The sequence below is a fragment of the Thunnus thynnus genome, chromosome 19 (genome assembly GCF_963924715.1).
Source record: "Thunnus thynnus chromosome 19, fThuThy2.1, whole genome shotgun sequence".
In the NCBI taxonomy this organism is placed as follows: Eukaryota; Metazoa; Chordata; class Actinopteri; order Scombriformes; family Scombridae; genus Thunnus; species Thunnus thynnus.
This window is the reverse complement of record NC_089535.1, coordinates 3,933,950-3,955,377: the sequence shown is the minus strand read 5'-3', so window position 1 is coordinate 3,955,377 and position 21,428 is coordinate 3,933,950. Positions and strand designations below refer to the sequence as shown.

Here is a 21,428-nt window from a genome sequence, read left to right as displayed (position 1 = left end):
CATAATAACAGTGTTGTCAGAACAACCAGCTGTGACTCTGACTTGGCAGCGTTCACACATTATTCCAAGAAGGTTAATTGCATTGCTAACCTTGTAGTCACATGAATCAAAAAACCTGAATAAGTTGTTTTATTGTGTTTCATATTTATAGCTCCTTTTTAATCACTGATAATTCTCTGTAGGTTCATCACTACAAGACACAACCAACACATTACACACTGACATTATAAAAAATATTGATTGTAGCTGCTTGAAAGTTTAAAATATTCACATACATTCACTTGAAAAGTTTGAAATCAAATATAAAGCCATCTGTTTATCTGCTGTCATCTTGATGTTTGTGATTGACTGAATCTGCTATTTTCTTTTTTCATATGAGGAGGAAGTCCCTCTTCACTTCCTTCCTCCTCCTCTTCACACGTCCATTTAGTTTTATTATTGAATGTCTTTTTTCATCTCCAGTGAAGCCATCAGATCTGTTGCCGTTTCATTCTGTATTTCATGTAACACGCCATGATGTTAACCTTTTAGTCGGCCGTGAGCTGCCAAAAGCATCTTTTCGAGTCTGTCAAACGTTCTAATGACCCCGCACTGTTTTCATAGCACGGCTGTCTTTGACTCATCGGTCTACGGTGAAATTTGCCTCATTTTACTGGCATGACACCACGGCATGAATCAGACGTGACAACTTTAATATCCACCATAGATTATGTGCTCTTTTTCAGGTGATGAATGATAGCTATTGAAATTTTACCTTGAAGCGCATTATTTTATCATCAGTGCTTCTCTCTGTTGACATTATTGTAGAGATGAAGGCAACAAAGAGCCGAGATCACATTCACACACAATAATAAGTTATTGTGTCACTGTCAGTGAAGCTAAGTTATTACATGCTCCCAGCTCTTGTTCAAGTAAAGTTTCTTACAAGGTCTTTGTATAAACATCACAGAACATACAGTATACACGTGAATACAAACACACCTGCAGGTTGCGGCGCAGGGCGTATATTTCAGCCCCCAGAGCCGTGTTTTCCTGAAACGCTTTGTCCTTCTGCTCTCTCTCATTGTCGGCTTCCTCCAGGGCCTGCGTCAGCTCACTGTCAAACCTGTAACACACACAAACACTTTAGTGCTTCAGGTAAAAATGCTGCAGAATTCCTGTTGTTTAACTGACTGACAGTAAACATAATCTTAACCTCAAGATAGACAGCAGAAGAACTGATATAAGAAATAAGATGATGTAGCAACTACTATTGAATATCATCACTTTTTTAAGCTTCTTTGAGATGATTTGCTGCTTTTCTTGAGTTTATATCATTATAAACTGAATATCTTTGGCTACTGAATCGTTAGACAAAACAAGAGATTTGAAGACGTCATCTTGGAATATGATGGACATTTTTCACTGTTTTCTGAATTTTTGTAGACCAAACAATTAGGCAATTAATCGAGAAAATAACTGATTCATCGATAATGAAAATAATTGTTAGTTGCAGCCTTTATACATCCTTAATAGCTTATATTTATCTAGATCAAGACACTCGAGTTACAAACTGTAAATGACATAATATAGAGCTTTATTCATCCCAAAATCATCTTTTGTGCCAAAGATGCTCAATATATACGTAGTAATAATATAACAGCAGCAGAAGCCTTCTTAATTAGGAGCTACTTAATCAAAATACTGAAGGTCCTGGTTCAAAACTATTAAATTGATAAATGATCTGATATGGATGAACATTTAACTGGGAGAAAAGTATCCTCTAGAGAGAAGATGTCTCACTCTGATGACATTTGACACATTAACTTTCTAACAGAATTGACATTAATGGCATTAATTAAAGCAACAGTTAGCGCCGGTTAACCATGGAAATGAACAAGAATGAATGTTTTGTATATTACTATTCTTTGCTAATAAGAAAGAAAGAGGAGAAATGACAGATTTGTTAGTGTCAGAGTTTAGCGAATTTGTGTATTTTTCAATCCTGGTGTCAGAACTCAAGTCACACTGGTGCTCCCAAGTAATTATTCACCGTAATTTTCACTCATATTATGTAATGAAATGCTGAACAGTCGAGGCCGGCTGTCAAGAGCAGCTTTGCAGCAGACTGAAATAGTCAAAATGCAGTAGAGTGAAGAAAGGATCTGCATACTTTCAGGTTTATTTTAGCTGATATTAATCTATTAAAATATGTTCAGACAGGTCCTAATACGATCATTATGATTGGCTCAGGAGATCCATATGATATGATGATAGGATGGTATCATAGTTTGAAAGATACTTAGTAAAACAGTATGAGCAGAGCATATGGACACACACCTTCTCTGTTTGCGGTCCAGTTCATGCATCCGGCTCTGCAGACTGTCGGTGAGGACTCGGGCGTCCTGGAGGTCAGAGGTCACGCGGCGACAGTGTCGTTTCAGTTCTGTCCCACTCCTTCTGGACTGCTCCAGCTGGGCCTGTAACGCAGCCACCTACACACACACACACACACACACAGTCTTATTATCCTCAGACATTTAATCTCACATCAGTGTTGCCGTGCACGTCACAGTGTCCTGTCTCACCTTGGTATCGAGCTGTTGTCGGGTTTGTCGCTCTGCCTCCAGTTTTTCCTCCGTCTGCTTCAACCGTCTGCGGACGAACTCAACCTCTGTCTGGCAGCACTCCAGCTGCATGGCCAGCTCACTTTCTGTGTAAAGAGGGGCGGATGTGACTTTGTCAGAGGTGATGAGCAGGGTCACTCAAAATTTGAAACCTAAATCTAATGATGTGATCCAAGAGGCCCAAGATCATCGGTTCTTGTTGAAACTGTGCTCTCTCAGAAGAGTCTGCAGCCATGCTAGCGGCTCTGTGGGGCTAAATGCTCACATCAGAATGCTAATATGCTTACAATGACAACACTAGCATGTTGATGTTTGTCCAACATTTTAGTGGATATCTGCTAATTAGCACTAAACACACAGTAGAGCTGAAGCTGATGAGTTTTGCAGGTTTTTGGCCAAATCAAGCAAAGTATTGGACAACATGGAATTTTGAGCAAATGGTGAGCTTAGAATAAAAGTCAGGAGATCAAAGTCACTACAGTTTATACTGTGGTTAAACATACATACTGTGGTTGTTTAGATATTTAAATAAAGAACTAAAAAGTCAACCTAATGGTGGCGCTAGAGGAACAGTCAGAGGATCACCGAAGTTATTACATCATTACATCATCTGGGAACCATGAATGTCTGAAGAACATTATGTGTCAATCCATCAAGTAGACTTGCTGTGAAATATCACAACATGTAAATTTGTTTCAGACATTTATGTTCACCAGAAGATGAATTGTAATAACTTTGATCTCCTGACTTTGTTTAATTTGATGTTAGCATTTAGCTCAACTTGAATGTCTTTGCATGATTTCCAGTTAAAAACTCCTTATTTATCTTCTACTGGTCCTTTATGCAGCCCCTCAGTTCAGCCTCTGTCTGAAACAGGCCGTTTTAGCTCCTGTATCTTTAAGGCCCCGCCTCCTGATGAGCCCACTCTGTTCTGATTGGTCAGCTTCAGGAAGCTTCCTCCAACTCCATAGGCTACGTTAGCAAACTATAGTAGCAGGATTTCACTTCTTTTTCTCCTTCTTTACTCCAAATGTCAACTTCTCAAATCCATCCGTGCATGTTGGAGCTGAATCAGATCTGATTTACGCATGTGAACCTCAGAACCAAAGACGACAGAACAGATGGTTGTTTATGGATGTACGCAATGAGCTGACATCATCTCGTCAGGAAATTAATAAAACATTGCAAACGAAGCGTTCAGAGCAGGTTGAAGCCCTGGGTTTTGACTTGCAGGCAGCATTTCTACAGACGTTCACCTCAAATTTTGGAACTTTGACCATGTTTAACATCTGACATCATGACAGGATATAAATGACAGAAAATTACAAAAAGGCAGAATATGTCCCCCTACCCCACAATCCCTCCACACACCCTCTGGCAACACACAAGTGATCCTGGTTGGGAATCACTGGATTTAAGTCCCAACAGACATATGAATGACACACAGACGAGCTCTGTTTACCTGTCCCTGCTCCTCTGTGACTCTCAGCGATCTGGGCTTTCTGTTTCTCCTCCTCCAGCTGCTTCTCCAGGGTTTCCATGGTGACTTTACACTGGTCTAGACGAGCCTGAGGTTTAATAGAGAGGACACGCTTGACGATAAAGAGGATGCAATAATTCAAGGTTTGTAATAGAGAAGTGATATAACAGGCAGTTCAACAAATCACTGCACCCAGGAGGAGAAGAAGAAGAAGAGAGAAAAGTGTCACATTACTTTATTACTTCATTCCTCAGGATGGAGTAATGAGTAGCTAATAGATTACTTTTTTTTTTTCTGTGACAAACTCCTTAGCGACAGTCGGTCTACCTGCAGGTCTTTGTTTTCCCTGCTGAGCCGAAGTCTCTCTGCCCTCTCCACATCCAGAGCCTGACCCACCGCGTCACCACGGAAACGCTCATCGCTTAGCTCAGATGTCACAGCTGTAACCTACATACACACACACACACAGAGATCACAACATGAGTGTGTGTGTGCATGTATTTAAGTGTGTGTTGGTGTGTGTGTGTGTGTGTGTGTGTGTGTGTTGCAGCACAAACCTTGGTCTCCAGGCTGTCTGCAGTCTGCCTCAGCTCATTCCTCTCTTTCTCTGATTTCTCCAGACGGCGTCTCAGTGCTGATATCTCATCCTGACAAAAAAAAAATAAAATAAAATGAAAAACAGCATCTCGCAGCCTCGGGAAACATCTTTTTTTTCATATCACATCACATCTTAAGATCGGTTTAATGACTTGTTTGTTTTCCATTATTCTAAGTATCTTTTAAGTATCTATGTTACTGTGATGGCAGCCCACCTGTTGCTCGCGGTGATTGTTCCTGTCTGCAGGCTGCAGGTGCTGCACCAGCTGAACTGAACTCCCATTATTCTCACTAATCAATTGTCTGTCTGTTTCCTTTTTGTTACTTTTATTCACCTAAAGAACAAATAGTGCACTTTACACCCTTCAAATGTCTGTTAGAAAACAAGCGATAGAAAGTACTAGGGGTGTGCCCGAATACAAATACGTTATTCAGAAAAGCACAAATAGTGGGGTTTTTTTAACTAATATTTGTTTCATACAAATATTTTTAAAATTATTTGTTTTCAGGAAGAAAAAAAATCATGTTAACTACCAGCACACAGGTCGGTTACATCACTATCTCTCCTCTGCTCCGCTGTGACGTCTATCAGCAGGTCTCAATGAGGGGAGTCACATCCACCTGCTACATGACGCACATTTCCTAATTCGGACATCAGTCCCGGAGTTGGGGGATGTTCCCCAGAGATAAAGCTGAACTACTGACAGACATGAAGTGCTCCCAAGGGAACACTTCATGAACACTTATTGTAACACCTTAAATTTCTAAAATCAAAAGCGTAATAAAAACAAAAACAGGATTTTTAAACCTCTTTCCACCTTTATTCGAATACAAATACAAATAATTTTGCTGCCTCAACAAATACAAATACAAATACTGGGCTCTCTGCACATCTCTATTAAGTACATTTACTCAAGTACTGCACTTAAGAACAATTTTGCAGTACTTTTACTTTACTTGAGTATTTCCATTTGATGCTACTTTATACTTCCACTCCACTACATTTATCTGATCGCTTTAGTATTAAGTTGAAACTGACAGACGTATATGGTATCCATCAGTCTTTATTTCACATTGAATATAACTGAAACTTTGCTTTTGATTTACAACTTAACATATTATTTAATACAATAAAACAAATTAAAATGGACAAAAATATTGGTACTCTTAACTTCATATTTTGTAACACAGCATTTGGAGGCAATAACTGCATTATTCTGTAACTCTGAATAAGGTTTCTACACGTCTCCACTGGTAGTTTGGTCCACTAACATACTGGTCCAGTTCTCTCAGGTTTGATGGCTGTTGTCTCCCAGCTGCAGGTTTCAGCTCTTTCCACAGATGTTTAATGGGATTCAGATCAGGACTCATAGCAGCCGCTTCAGAACAGTCCAACGTTTTCTTCTCATCCACTCTTGGGTGCTTTTTAATGTATGTTTGGGGTCATTATCCTGCTGGAAGACACAGCTTTTTGACACTGGGCTGTCTTCTGATTTCATTAAGCTGCACAGAGTCAAAACATCCCCAAAACATCACTGAGCCTCCTCCGTGTTTCACGCTGTGATTGGTGGGTCGGTGTGATTTACCAAAAAGCTTTAATTTAGTTTCATCTCTCCAAAGGCACATTCTCCCAGAAGGACTGCGACTTGTCAATATGCAATTTTGGCAAAGTCCAGACTGGCTTTTTTGTGTCTCTCTCTTAGAAGTTTTTTCCTTCCTGGGTCTTCTAACATGGAGCCCATTTTCATTCAGACGGCGACAGACAGTGCGACATGAAACTTGAAGATCAGCTTGGATCAAAGTTTTCTTTGGTTCTTTCTTGACCACTCAAGCAATCCTTCTTTTCAATCTCAGGCCAATTTTCCTCTTTCGACCACGTCCAGAGATGTCGGCTACAGTTCAATGGCCCTTAAACTTCTTAATAATATTGGTAGCAGTGGTCACAGGAACATGAAGCTCTTTGGAAATGGTCTTGTAACCTTTATGTTGACCCTGCTTGGCCATTACCTTGTTTCTAATGTCTTCAGACTCTCTAGTTTTCCTTCTGTTTTCCATGTTCAATGTGATGCACACAGTGGCACAAAACATGCATGAGTGATTATAAGACTGAAAACATCTGTGACATTAATTAAAACACAATATTCTGCTTAAAGTATCACTACAAATCAATTATTTCTTACAACTTCTAAAGGGTACCAATAATTTTGTCCAAAATATTTTGTAGAATAAGCAGGAATTCAGTTATTTTCACAATTTTTTTTTGTTTTTTCCACTGCAAACCAAACATAGACATGCACTGATAATAAAATGTTCAGGGAGAATGATGCAGAATTTTAATAAAACGCAAGGGTACCAATAATTTCGTCCACGTCTGTGGATGATTATAAAGACTATATAATTAATGTGTGTGTGTGTGTGTAAGTGTGTGTGTGTGTGTAAGTGTGTGTGTGTGTGTGTGTACCTCTTTAGCCCTGAGCCTCATATTGTCCATGTTGACGGCCAGCATGGGACGAACTCGACAGAAAAGTTTCCACCAGCTCCACTTGGCCACGACCTTCATGGCCCTCAGGTTCCTCTGCAGACACCTGACTGCCATCTGCTGCACCTGGAGACACACACACACACACACACACACACACACACACACACACACACACACACACACACACACACACACACACACACACACACACACACACTCATACACGCACACGCACACACACACATACACACAGGTGTTATATATATGAGTTATAACATCAATCATAACTCCTCCTATAAAGACATATTTTATATCATTATAACTGTGTGGGAGTTACACTTGTTGACAAACACATTAATACATTATAGTGAGTTATAAACCATTTATTACTGATTACATACTGATTAAAACTGTGAAAACTCATGATAAGAGCTGAATGATTAGCGGACAGTAAATTAATCAGCAACAATTTTTTGATAATCGATGAATCGTTTCAGTCATTTTGAAGAAAACATTTGTTTGAGTTTATTTGAACCAGTTAAAATCAAACAAAGACGCAAATAACAATAAAAAATGAATGTGCAGAGAGAGAAAAACATCCAGATGGGCTTATTGATTACTCCTACCATCTCATATGTTTTATATATGTAATGTTATATGTTTTTTGTCATGTATGATCTTTTGTTTTTAAGCACGTTGAGTTCATGCCTGTCGTATGAAATGAGCTATATAAATAAATTTGACTACATACAAACATTCTCTGGAAGCTTCTCAAATTTTCACATTTGCTGCTTTTCTATGTGATATATGATAGTAGAGTGAATATATTTTTATCTTTTTCCAGCTGTCGGTTGAACGAAACAACGAATTTGAAGACATCAGCTCGGGCTCTGAGTAACTGTGAAAGTATGTTTTGTCATTTTATTGGTGAAATATATAAAAGTGGCATAAAGGTGACATACGGTGCATGTTAAGATTATGATTTCATTGTGTTGAGATGAGAGTTTGTACTTCCTGTTCACCTGTGGTGTCTCAGCTGGACTGTGGGTCACTTTTCAGCAGCTGCATCACAACTCCTCTAAAGTAAAGTAAAGTGAAGACACTGACCTTGAGTTTGCGGTATTTCTGTCGGGCCAGGTGTCCCATGCAGGAGGCCTGTAGATAAACGAGCCAGCCGGTGACCTGCTGATCCCTCTGCTGCTCCAGGTAACGCAGCACACCTCGCTTCATAAACACCTGAGACACAGCAGAGAGGAGAGGATTCATGAGTCACATCAGCCGGATTCATGTTCCGCTGTTAGATAAGAGGAGCCTCTTCTCACCCTGCTGGCTCCCACTACGACGCTCTTTTTATCCAGATCCAACTCCACCAGCAGCTCCTCCACCGCCTGAGACGCAGAGAGGAAGATTTTTTTTTTTTAACTCTGAGCTGCAGATTAGAGACGCGGTGGTGTTTTTTTTTTTGTATGAGAGAGTTTTCATCTCACTGACCTTTCTCTCATCGTGGCTGACGAACATAGAAGCGTAACGTTTCATAATCGGAGGAGACAAAGCCTGGAAATGACACCTGAAGTCACTCAGAGTCATGTGCTCCGGATAACCTGAGAGAAAGAGAAAGATAATAGACATTAAACATAATTAACGTAACTTGAGATGAAACTTTCATGAATTTAGAACCATTTAAGTTGTAGCACCATGTCCCAACTAGCAGGTGCTGAACCTCCAAAGCGTTGTTTACAATTCCATCTGAATATCATTTTTGACTCTCTGTGATTTTGAGATACTGAATCATAAATTCAAAATGGCGGCAGGTGGAGGAAATGCACCAAATACATTACATATAGCAGACGCTTTTATCCAAAGCGACGTACGTATGAGACTGATACAACACAAGCAAGGATCTAGTCACAACAACACCAGTAAAGTGCCATAAAGCTTAAGTTTGGGCCCGATAGGACGTAGATGCCAACAGGCAGTGCAACAAGACAATGACTAGAGTCTCCCTACAGTCCATCAAGTGCAGAGGTGTTCATGAAAGAGCTTTTCTTAAAGATTGAGAGGGACTCTGCAGATCGAACAGAGTTTGGTAACTCGTTCCACCACTGAGGAACTACAGAGGAGAAGAGTCTGGCTGGTGACTCAGGGCCCTGTTGTGGTACCAGGCGCCTTTCGTTGGCAGAGCGTAGTGGGCAGGAGGGAGTGTAGACCTGAATGAGGGAGTTCAGGTAGGCAGGAGCCGTTTTAGTGTCAGGGTTTTTAATACAATATTTACATTTTTGCTGAAATATTGGATCGTTTACTCAGTCCTGATCTAAGAAGGCTGTTCAATATTCTTACTTCTGCTGCTTGGAAAAAATATTGACCAGATGTATTGATAATACAACACCTACAATTGTGGCATAAGCTGATATTTTAGCCAATTAAATATCTAATATTTAAATGTTAAGACATACGGGTCAAAGACCAAATAAATATTGTATTAAAAATGATAGATTGCCAAACTGACATTTTTAGTTTATAAGGTGGCCACTGAATCTCTCCAGATGTTTATTTGTTGCATCACTGTCGACTGTAATGAGACTGAGTGATGTACTGTGCACATCATGTATTTTGGATCCAACTGAGGTTGTATTTCAGGAGCAAATATACAAATATAGTTTTAAAAAATGCTAAATAGGGGTCGGGGGGGTTAAAGTTATGAATGTGCTGACCTGTGCGGTAGAGCTGCAGGGACGACAGGATCTGTGTGGAGTGCAGCTGGACTCTGAGGGCCGGGACATCAAAGCTTCCGCCGTCGGTCTTTGCACTTACACACTGCAGGAACACCGGTCGGGCTCGACGAATCAGATTCACCAGAGCGTCCTGCACGGTGGAGACAGTGAGCGAGAGGAACAGCGATACGGTGGAAATACTCTCAGGAGGGTAACGACTGTGTTGGGAGACTTACAGCCTGTAGTTTCACTGCGATACTTTGGGAGTGTCTGCGTATGGCCGCCATCCCCCCGCTGAAGGTTTTCCTGATGGTGCCGTTCCTCTGCAGAGACCGCTGGCTGCTGCCCTCAAGCCCCCCCAGACCTCGACACATGGGGGGCACAGAGATTTTTGGGGTAAACATGGCCTTCACCACCCCTCTGAGGAAGATAACAGAGAGAGAAGCTGGCCATGTAACACCGCTGTCAACTGTCAACATCTAGAAAAACATCTGTTTTCCAGTACAGCAGCCCTGGATGTATACATAATGTGGCCAAAAGTACGCGGACATCAAACAAAGTACATCAACACCTGGATATTATTACTACAGGGGTTAATCTGCTGCTACAACAGCCTCCAATCTTCTGGTTTCAGCCTTATGTTGGAACCTGGCTGCAGGGATTTGCTCCCATTAAGACACAAGAGCATCAGTGAGGTGCAACACTGACTGGCGGCGATATGACCCAAAGGTGTTGGATCGGGTTGAGTCCAGTTCTTCATCAGTTTCTTAGTGGATCTTTAGACTGTTTGTGTCTTCTCCTACATTTTTCCGATGGTGGTGGAGAAGACAACATGAAGCAAGTTGAAGAAACACTCAGTAACCTTCTCCTTTCCAGTAACACACATCTAGCAAAGCCATGTTACACTGCAAACCTTCTGTTCACCACGATCGCTGCTCTGCTTGGATGAATGGGAGTAAATACAGTTACTGGACGGTTGTAGTGTTCCACACAGTAGCTGTGTCTGAAATCACTCCCTATTTACTATATGTTGCAGTATATTTACCCTCTTGGGAGTCAGAATGCTGAGTGTGTAAATTTATCCACTGTATTGGAGGTTAGATTTAGCTTTTAGCTTCCTTCCTCTCCTCCACAAGCATTTGTTCACTTTGAATTCACGTAGAACTGAGTAAACGGAGGTAAAAGTGTGTTTTTATAATATGTAAATGTCTTTGTGTACAAATCAAATAATATTCATTCTAAGATATATAAAAATGTATTCTTCAATGTGCAAATAAATTAATGTAATTAAAAAAATAAAACTGTTGAAAAAACTACTGTTGTGCTGAAATCTCATTTTGATATTTGCTAACTATTGAGTGTTTAATATATACAGAGTAGTGAATGAGGGACATAGGGAGGGATTTCAGACATAGATTTAACTCCAGTTCTACAAGTATGTGTACAGCAGACCAACTGAGCATGTGCAGGAAATTTGTGCTACGATACGATGCAAAATCCTCCAGGGTGGAAACTGAGTGCCACCATACATACAGGACAGACAACAGGTAAGACAATAGGAAAAAAGGCACCATAATAAATAGTGTAAACATCAATGTAACTGCACTAGTAAATGGTAGTGGTTATATATGACATCAACATATTCATGGAGCCAACATTACCACGACCCTTAGTACAACCACCATCCTAGTCATCATCATCATCATCATCGTAATCATCAACAGTGACAGTCAACGACAACGTTCATTAAAATCTGCAGGTACGAACTTCCTGAATCTCTTAGTCTGTTGCTAAAACAGCTCTTCATCTCACTAAAAACATGGTACATTGGATGATCCTCATCTTGCATGACGCTCTTGAGCTTCCTACTCATTCTTTGCTCTGTGATCACTTCTAGTTCAACAGTGGATCCTTGCCTTCCTGATCAGTTTTATTGATCTTGTTCCCGTCCTCTTAAGCTCAAGCTGCACTCCCAACAGACAATGATATAAAATAGGACACTTGCTAAATAAAAAAGCTTTGTTCAAACACGTGCAGGAGAGCGGCCTGCTGACATCAAAAGACCGGAGCTTCCTGAGGAAAACCAGCCAAAGTTGGCACTGGTGTTTTCTTTCCAGTCCAGCCTATTATCCACAAGGACACCGACGTACTTAGAAGAGGAAACCACCTCAATGGGCTCATCTTTCATCAGGACAGGGGACACTGCAGCCTTGGTCTTACTTATATTTAAATTTTCATCACAAAGTCATCTTGTTGGTAAGCTAGGTGGTTGTCTTTGACGAGTGCAGAACCATCGGAAGATTTCTCAGATGCTTGGCTGCAGTCGGAGGTTTATAAAGTGAATAAAAATGGGAACAAATGGGGCCTGTGTTGGTAATAATGGTGTCTAATACTTCACATCCAAGCCTCACATACTGGGGTCTAGATGTGAGGTCCATAACTCATGCAACAGTGGTGGTGTTTATGTTACAGTCAATAAACTTATCGGCCAATTGACCTGCATTGACTTGCCTACTGAAAATACCCAAGTATTTCATGAGCTGAGAGTTGAGACCTATAGACCTGAGATCTTTAAGTCCCCGAGCATTTGATTTATTGGGCACAGACACAAATCTCACAGCGATCTTGGACTGTGAGATGGAGAGACAATGAACTGAAGCACTGCTGCACTGTAAATTTCTCAATAAACTCCAGTAGGAAGTCAAGAGGTTGTGATACGTAGCACAACAAGCTACATTAGAACCAGCCTTACACAGAACTACTCTCTGGAGACTGAAAACATGATGCTGTTATTAGTCTTTGGAGCCGTTTCTAAACAAACTGACATGAACAAACTCTTCATGATGAAGGAACATGTCACCCAGTGCAGCTGTGTGGCTCATTTAAGTGTTTTTAATAGTTTTTGGACAACAACAGCACAGAAGAATAAGATATATCAGACGTTGGATACACACACAATACTTGTTAGTAGATTAATTCATTGTTGGTTTCACTCCAAACATGAGATTTGTTGATAATAAGATAGAAAAGATAAAAAATATCCTCTAGTAGCCCAGACCAAACCAAGAAAAACAGACTCAGACCAAACTACATAGACAGGGTTGTCCACATACTTTTGGCCATATATTGTACATCTAACACATATGAGATTGAGCCCAGCTGACTGTAAAATGTTGACATTAATGAGTGAGTATCAGCGTTCAGCCCCCCTCAGGGCCTTCACACAGACTCACATGGTGGAGTTCTGGAGCAGACAGATGGCGTTGACAGCAGACGGGTTGTTCTGGATCAGACCGAACCATCCAGTCAGGTCGTAGCGGACCGGGTCACGGCCCATCAGGTGGTTCACCTCACACTGTAGCGGCTGCTCGCACTGACGTACTGCCAGGGACATAAATATTCACAACATCCACCACTGATTGAACATACTGCATGTTTTAAAGAGTGTGTATGTGTGTTTGTTTTTACCAGTGCTGCTGTAATACTGGCAGACTCTCTCCAGGGCGCCGTTCTCACTGGAGGCTGGTGTGACCATCTCCTCATCCAGAACCCATAAAAGACCTCTAGGGTCTCCATCTGCCGCTCGGATCTAAAAACACACACACACATATATATGATATATAATTACCATAAAAAGAGAAAAATTAGCTTTTGTCGTTCAGTTTCTGGCTGCGTTAGATAATGATGGACTGAGCTGCTGGACATTTCTTTGGCATATTCATCTTCTTCAGTAAAGAGAGCCAGAAACAACAGAGTTTATTGGATCTGTAATTAATTTTAAGAAAGAATATTGCTGGTGTGAGATTAATGTTGCCAAAGGCGTCTTTTCGCTGTCATTATCTTGTGCAGTTTTTAAAGCAAACAAGTCAAACTTTTTTTTAAGATTGATGATCCAGCAAAGTGTGTCTCAAGTGTCGAGCTCCAAACTTTAATATATAATCTGATCATCTTTTTTTAACCTTTATTTATTCAGGGAAGTTTCACTGAGAGGCAGCGTCTCTTTTGCAGGAACACCTGATCACATTCACACCTGGACATTCATTCTGTTACACAATGATGTAAAGGCTACTATGAATGTAATAATAATAATAATAATAACAATAATAATTAAAGCTGCAAGCAGCGTTGGTCGGGACCTCACACTCTGGCTCGTCGGGATCAGATCGTTTTGCTTTTTAAAAATGAAGGATATTTATAACAAGTGTGGTGTGCTTTTATTTTGAAAGATTGATCGACAGGATGAGAATTTTCTGCTTATCAAATCCAAACCGTTCCAGTTATTACAAAGTTGTTGTTTTTTTCAGGACAGTGTCATAAGTCATGAATCAAGGTCTAAAGCCAATACCATTAACGCCCTCGGAGGAGATAGCGTTTGTTCGGGTCAAAAAATTGGGGCAAAGTCTTATTTTGAAAGGCTGATTGCGGACTTCCTGTTGGATTCAGGTCAGGGATGTCATTGTATGATTTGTAGGTCTTGATGAGACAAATAATTGAGTTTTTGTTTGAGCTCTCTACGACATTCCTACGGGCCGTGGCGGCCATTTTAGTTACATAGGTGGCGCTAGAGAGCACATTTTGGCACTTTAGGGGTTAATTTTTACATTTTATCAAATTTTTCACCAGACCTGATGTGTGTGCCAAATTTGGTGAGTTTTTGAGCATGTTTAAGGGGTCAAATTTAGGGTTTAAGTGGCATAAAAAGAAAGAAAGAAAGAAAGAAAGAAAGAAAGAAAGACAATAGGGTTCTTGCCCTTAGGCAAGGACTACAGTTTTACTGGGTATCCTCTGCCTTTTGGGCTCGGTCCCTAATAATGAATTAGATTTATATAGCGCCTTTCAAAACAGCCAAGGACGCTTTACAAAAAAGGAGAAAAAGAAAACTAAGCCGAGCTTAAATAATAAGCAACTGAGAAGTTAACTGGTTAACTGTGGGCCAGAAGCCTGAGCGAAGAGGAAGGTTTTGAGGGCTGATTTGAAAGAGTCCAGGGTAGGAGCGTTACGCATCTCAGAAGGGAGAGAGCTCCAGAGGGTGGGGGGCTGCCACGCTGAAAGCTTTGTCTCTGAAATTACGTTGGCTGGTGGGAGGGGGGGGTGGAGAGCAGCCCCGAGTCCAAGGACCGCAGGCTTCAGGAAGGTGTGTGTTGGTGGAGGAGGTCTGAAAGGTACTGGGGGGGCCAGCAAGTGGAGGGATTTGTAGGAGATGCGGTATTTCACAGGGAGCCAATGTAGGTGGATGAGAGTCAGGGTTTGGTGTGGGTAAGAACCCTGGCAGCGGAGTTCTGGACATATTGGAGCCTGTCCAGGGTTTTACTGGGAACCCCGAACAGGACTCCATTGCAGTAGTCCAGACGATTTGAGATGAAGATAAATAGACCAGATAAATAATGGTCTTAAATGAGCAAGTGTACTTTAGAAGAAATAACGCACAGGTAACTTTTTATTTACTGGAAGCTGCCCAGTACAGCCACAGTCTGCCACTGAGCAGCTCCACTGGAGCAGTTGGGATTAAAGGCCTTGCTCAAGGGCACTTCAGTAGTAGAAACGAGGGGTAAATGCTGCTTCTTCACTTCCCCAAACCAGATTAATCCTGCCTGTCTGGGGATTGAACTGACAACCTTTCGGCTACAAGCTCGCTTCTCTGACCTTTAGGGCTATTACCGCCACCGTCCCGGAGAGTTTGTAGACTAACGCTGGTTCCTCCAATCAAAATGCAGGTTTAGTTCCCAAGTTCCTGAAAAGGTTCTCCCTCCCCAGATGTTTTAGATGTAGTTAGTGTGAGCTGTGTACCTGTGGAGGCGGCTGGTCGATGGCAGACACCACCTCCGCCGGGCTGCTTTCTGGGCACTCAAAGTCCACATGAACCTTCTCCTGTAACAGACAACACGTGTATGAGTGGGATCGTCAAGTCATCAAACAAACTGATTGATCAATGCAGCTGAATATTATTGATGTGGTTTTTTTTTTGTCCTCAAATCTAAAGAGTGGGAATACTTTTTAAGCCAGAGAGGGTTTACTTTCTTTACACTGAAACTAGCTGAGAATAAGATATGAGATCATTTCTACTGTGAACCAGAAACTTGGGGAATAAAAACTTCTTGCTCGTGTCTCCTGAGAGGTTCTGTAATCCACACTGTCAGAAAAAGAAGTGTTTGAGTATAAAAGCTTGTCACTGGGGCAGTAGCCTACATTTGAAATACACTAAGGTACTTCTTCCTGTCAAGTCAACTTTTTGCACTTTTTGCACTTAATCAGTGTAACTGGCTTTACAGATTAAAGCTGTATTCACTGATATTAGTCTGGTTAAATTTACAAATTTGCACAAAAACTACTTTAATGGTGGAACAAATTTAAAAAAAAAAATGTCAGTGTTGTCCTACATTATCACCCAGCTGTGATTTTTATGTTTGTGTGCTGCAGAGAGATGATAAACATGAAGAAAAAACATTTAAATTGTTACCGTCAGTGATGTGAGTGCTACCTGTACGTATCTCTCCAGCGTGTGTGTGAAGGTGTGTGTGTGATAATGCTCCAGCAGCCTCTCCTGCAGGTAGTTGTGGCAGAGCTCGGACCAGCTGCCTCCCCGCTCCTCCGCGGTGTGTCTGGGGTTTCTCAGGCCCGGCGTGTCCACCACCATCACGGAGGCTAACGTCAGCTGCTTACCGCTCAGAGCCCTGCACGTGAAACACACAGCGCACGTCTAACACGTGTATCTGATGTGTGTGTATGTGCTGTAATACACCACCCGCTCACAAAACCAAACAGGTGGCTGCTGTGATACTGAGAGGAAAACAAATTAATGTCTTCGAGGAAGTTAATCGAAATCAACAAAGATCCACATGACCAGCCTGGTCGCCGGAATAAAACGTTAGCACTGTACGTTTCTGCAAACCACAAAAACGTTGTATATCTACGTTTCAACAGGTGAAATACGTAGCATATCAACATTTCTACAAAACGTATCAGCTCAACGTTTCTCAAGCGACATAGTTCACATGTGATTTATATGAGTTGCTCTTTCCTATGTAGGAGGAGGAGGGACGGGTGGATGGTTAGTTAGTTTCTTGGCAGGGAGAACGGTTCGAGACCACCTCGAAACCAAAACCAATGTCCGCTTCCCGTTTCAACCGACAAGAGCGGGTGTTTTTAGCGAGAAGTCAGGACATTTGCAGTCGTTTTTCTGGCTAGAAATTTTTTATTTATTTATTTATTTTAACCCAAACCATGATCTTTCCCCTAACCCTAAAGAAGTGGTCTTTGTGCCTAAACCTAACCAGACCTTAACCACAGCGTCGTCACACCATAAAACATCATTATTCAACGGGTGGAAATGTTAATATGCTACGTTTGTAGAGATGTTGATATAATACGTATTTCACGTGTTGAAACGTATATATTCAACGTTTCTGTGGTTTGCAGGAACGTTCAATACCAACATTTTCTTCTGGTGACTGGGTTGCCATGACGCACCGGAGCATCAGTGGTCTGTAGACGTAGTTCCTTTCCCAACTGATATATAAATGTAGCAACTAATGAAACCAGGAAAGTAACATTAGACTGGTTTTACTGGGGGTTGTGTGCACAATTATCAGCGACTTCCTGGAGGTTTCTTGTCACCATGAGGTTACTTCCTGTATTCATGCTAAACTAAGCTAAGCTAACCATTTTTCCCGCATTTTATTGTTTTAACCCAAACCATGATCTTTCCCTAAAGCTAACCATTGTAACCCAAAGCATGGAAGGATTGGGGAATCACCTGCAAGCAAAGACGTTCCTCCATTTTGAAACAATCTGAATTTGATCACCTGATCCTGTGCAATCAATACTTAATTCCGTACCAACAATAATGCATAGGAATCCGTACCAGTAGCCACTTCCTATTATTTAACCAGGTTAGTCTCATTCAGGGGACTAAATGACTCAGGTAACTGACAGTAATGTCCACACTAAGCCGGATAAATCTGAAAACACTGTTAGTATGAAAGAGGAAAATTAAGCTTTTGGAAAACAATAATTCAAGCCTGGTTGGGGGACTTTGTGTCAGTAAAGTTATGAAGACAACCCTCTTTTACCTCTGATACAGGTGTTGTCATTAACCTGTATTTATCTCAGCCTCTCAGCAGAGTCGCTGTTAGCCTGGTCAACAAGCTAACAACCTCAGTTCTTTAAAAACCCATCCTGCATGTTTAGGAACTGTTTTTATACTCGTTCAGCTGTATGGACACAGTACAGATGACAGAACAGAGTTTTAACCAGCTGAGTAACCACACTGTTTGTTCCTCACTTTAATAAATGTTGACAGTTTTATAGTTTGAAGAGATTTAACCGTTTTCCTTTTGTTTGGGCGTTTTAGTGTGAATAGAGGTGTTCATGAAAATGACCTGTTTACAGACTAGGGATGTGCAGAGAGCCCAGTATTTGTATCTGTATTTGTTGAGGCAGCAAAATTATTTGTATTTGAATAAAAGTGAGAGAGAGGCTTAAAAATCCTGTTTTTGTTTTTATTACGCTTATAATTTTAGAAAATTTAAAGATGAAAATTAAAGTGATGTCCAAATTAAGAAATGTGCGTCATGTAGCAGGTGGATGTGACTCCCTTCGTTGAGACCTGCTGATAGACGTAACAGCGGAGCAGAGGAGAGACACTGAGATAGCGACTATAACTGCCCTGCTCACTGGTATTTGACATGTTTTGTTTCTTTCTTCCCCAAAACAAATAATTAAAAAAATATTTGTATGAAATAAATAAAACCCACTATTTGTGCTTTGTGCCCACCTATATTACAGACACGCAGCGTTTTCACACATAAACATCTTTTTCAGATTGATCCGGCTGTGTGGACGTACGGTAGTCTGAGATGTTTCCGTACCTGTTGATGAGTGAGACTATGGAGGTGAACAGTTCTTCATAGAGTCCAGCAGCCATCCCAGCAACACACTGAACAGCTGTCAGCTTGGGACCTGCACACACCAGAAGTACAGGAGGAAATGTAAATATAGTTTTCTCAAGCTGTGTGTTTAACTGGGTTAACAAGGGTAACCTTTGTTTTCTGGGGTGTAATGATCTGATGATGCATCCAGTCTGATTTATTTAACCTTACTAGAGGCCTTCAGTATCACCTCAGATAAACAAGATCAACCCTGGACCTTCCCTCCTCACCTTCCTCCGACTCCGCAGCAGCGTTCCTCTCTCTGCTGCCCCCGGTGGCTCTCTGCAGCAGCTGTCGGAGGTGATGTTTGAAGACGGCGGTGTGCAGGTCCTCTCCCTCGCTGCCCAGCACGCTGCTGGCCACCTGAGCGCTGTCGAAATTTGCAAACTGTTTCCTGCCCACTGTGCAAAAGGGATGGAAAAAAACACACACACAAGAGTGGATGTAATTATAAGAAGTCTACTGAGGGAGGATATCAGTCATAGTGTGAGGGTTGTTCCAACGACATAATATGATTGCGGTGTGTTTGTTTCCATAACACAAACTCAGGAAAGGCAGCCCTCCTGTGGATTCTATTTACTGACTAGACTGTTGACATGTGTGTGTTTGAGCATCTTTTATGACATCAGTGGAAACACCATGAAGTCAACAGGACAAAAGCTGCACATGCACACCTGCGAGGAACATCCACATGAGAGCAAAATGCAAGACGGAGAAGGAACAAAGGGAGGAGAAAGTGAGATAAAATAATAAGGATTTTTGGAATTTGATGTGCTGTTCTTTATCTAGACTTCCCCTTTCTGTTGCTTGCAGATTGCTTCCTTGCAGAAATGACTGCAGCAGGAAAAGACTGATAACTTTACATTGGAAACCTATATATTATTCATTCGGAGCCATCGGTGGTGAGGCTGAAAACTGTTTCTTTCATAAGAGATGCAGGTTTCTCTGCTCACTTTACTGATTGTTGGGATAATAAAGTGTGTGTGTGTGTGTGTGTGTGATGACGACCATGAACTAGTGTTACCTTTACAGACCCCGGCAGCCCCCAGATGGTAAATACCAGCCAGAACATGCCATATCGCCTTCTGCTCGCCGGCTGAGAAGCCCAGCGTTTCCATGGCAGTCAGCAGCTTGGTGAAGGCGACGGACGCTCGCTGCTTCTCCTCAACCTGAGAACAGAGAGGGAGGGAGGGAGGAGGGAGGGAGAGGGGAAGGGCATCTGTCTATTCTGTCTCTAGAATCAGACACTTAATAATAAGGTGGAAGAACAGCTGAGTCACAACTCATCTCCCATCACAGCCTGAGTCTCTTCCAGGTGGCTCTTTTCACTGCATGATTTCACCTCTTCAGATAATCCTTTTGGGGACATTTTTTTATTTTTTTTATGCCTCTAGTACTTCACTTTACACAAGCACCGAGGTCACAGGAAAATATTGTAAACACCTCGCTGTGAGGAAGTGTCAGCTAAAAGATAAAAATATGATTATTATATAAAATCAACTCAGGAGAAGAAGTGGGGTCAAGTCGACAGCCCTCATGCGAGATGCAGAAGAAGTGGCCTGTTTGATCGGTTCCTCATACTTCAAATGTTTTTTTTCGTAGGTAAGAATTAAATTCACCTGTTGGACAAGTCATGAACTGACAGTCTGTCTTTCTACAGCGCATAAGTCTACATATCCTGGTAGAATCTGTAAGATATGTATCATTCATAGTGTCTATAGTTGTGACCATAAAGTTCAATTTTGGTCTCATCACTCCAAATAACTTTGTTCCAGAAGTTTTGAGGCTTGTGTAGTTGTTGCTGTTTGGCGTATTGTTGGCAGGCTGTTTTGTGGCGTTGGCTAAGTAATGGCTTTTTTCTGGCAACTTGACCGTGCATGCAACTTTCAGCTGAAGTTGCATGTGGGGTTTTTCTTTGCAACCTGAACGATTTTTCTGGCAATTGTGGTTGAAATCTTTGTTGTTCTACCTGACTGTGGCTCGGTATCAACAGAACCCTTCATTTTCCACTTCTTTATCAGAGCTTGAACACTACTGATTGGCATTTTCAAATCTTTGGATATCTTTTTATATCCTTCTACTGGTTTATAAAGTTTAACTCCCTTTTTCTCGCAGGTCAGGTTTGACAGTTCTTTTGCTTTCCTCGTGGCTCAGTATCCAGTACAGTCAGAGCAGAAATGTGCAGAAACTCATTGACTGATATTATCAGGTCAAACATTCAAGGGTATGTAAACTTTTGATCAGGGTCATTTTGGTGATTTCAACGCGCAATATGTAATTTCAGCCGCTAGGGGTCTCAATCAAAACAATAACAAAAGATGGAGTGTGATGACGGTGTGAAGTAGCAAGGGATCATGGGAGTTGTTGTCTTCGTTGTCAAATAACCAGCTTCACCGGGATAGGATTACTCCAATGTTAATCATTCAGGATGTCTTTACCGGGAGCCAAATTACCGGCGGTAATTGTAGCGGACAAACACAGCGCCGCCGTATGCATCTTGTGCATGTTTACTCTTTGATAGAGGAGGTATGACGTCATTGACAGGCGACCAAATGAAACGGTCCGTTACTTTGATTAAATTACAGATTTCTCTGGGTTTGAAAATTGTTGGAAACATTTGGGATA

At 41.4% G+C, this 21,428-nt stretch overlaps 1 protein-coding gene across 4 annotated transcripts in view; it reads right to left on the bottom strand.

Annotated features, from left to right (window-relative positions):
* Positions 1-21,428, bottom strand: part of LOC137171199 (unconventional myosin-XVIIIb-like) — a 61,189-nt gene that overhangs the window by 20,469 nt on the left and 19,292 nt on the right. For all 4 annotated transcript variants that reach the window (XM_067575016.1, XM_067575017.1, XM_067575018.1 and 1 more), the window contains 19 exons: positions 19,828-19,972; positions 19,034-19,204; positions 18,744-18,834; positions 16,355-16,547; positions 15,664-15,744; positions 13,345-13,465; positions 13,110-13,257; positions 10,113-10,296; positions 9,877-10,027; positions 8,657-8,766; positions 8,488-8,553; positions 8,273-8,401; positions 7,145-7,288; positions 4,644-4,733; positions 4,414-4,533; positions 4,069-4,174; positions 2,568-2,692; positions 2,320-2,474; positions 982-1,105 (listed from right to left, as the gene is read on the bottom strand). In XM_067575016.1, the coding sequence (XP_067431117.1) occupies positions 982-1,105; positions 2,320-2,474; positions 2,568-2,692; positions 4,069-4,174; positions 4,414-4,533; positions 4,644-4,733; positions 7,145-7,288; positions 8,273-8,401; positions 8,488-8,553; positions 8,657-8,766; positions 9,877-10,027; positions 10,113-10,296; positions 13,110-13,257; positions 13,345-13,465; positions 15,664-15,744; positions 16,355-16,547; positions 18,744-18,834; positions 19,034-19,204; positions 19,828-19,972 (2,454 nt within the window). The remainder of the gene's footprint in view (positions 1-981; positions 1,106-2,319; positions 2,475-2,567; positions 2,693-4,068; positions 4,175-4,413; positions 4,534-4,643; positions 4,734-7,144; positions 7,289-8,272; positions 8,402-8,487; positions 8,554-8,656; positions 8,767-9,876; positions 10,028-10,112; positions 10,297-13,109; positions 13,258-13,344; positions 13,466-15,663; positions 15,745-16,354; positions 16,548-18,743; positions 18,835-19,033; positions 19,205-19,827; positions 19,973-21,428) is intronic.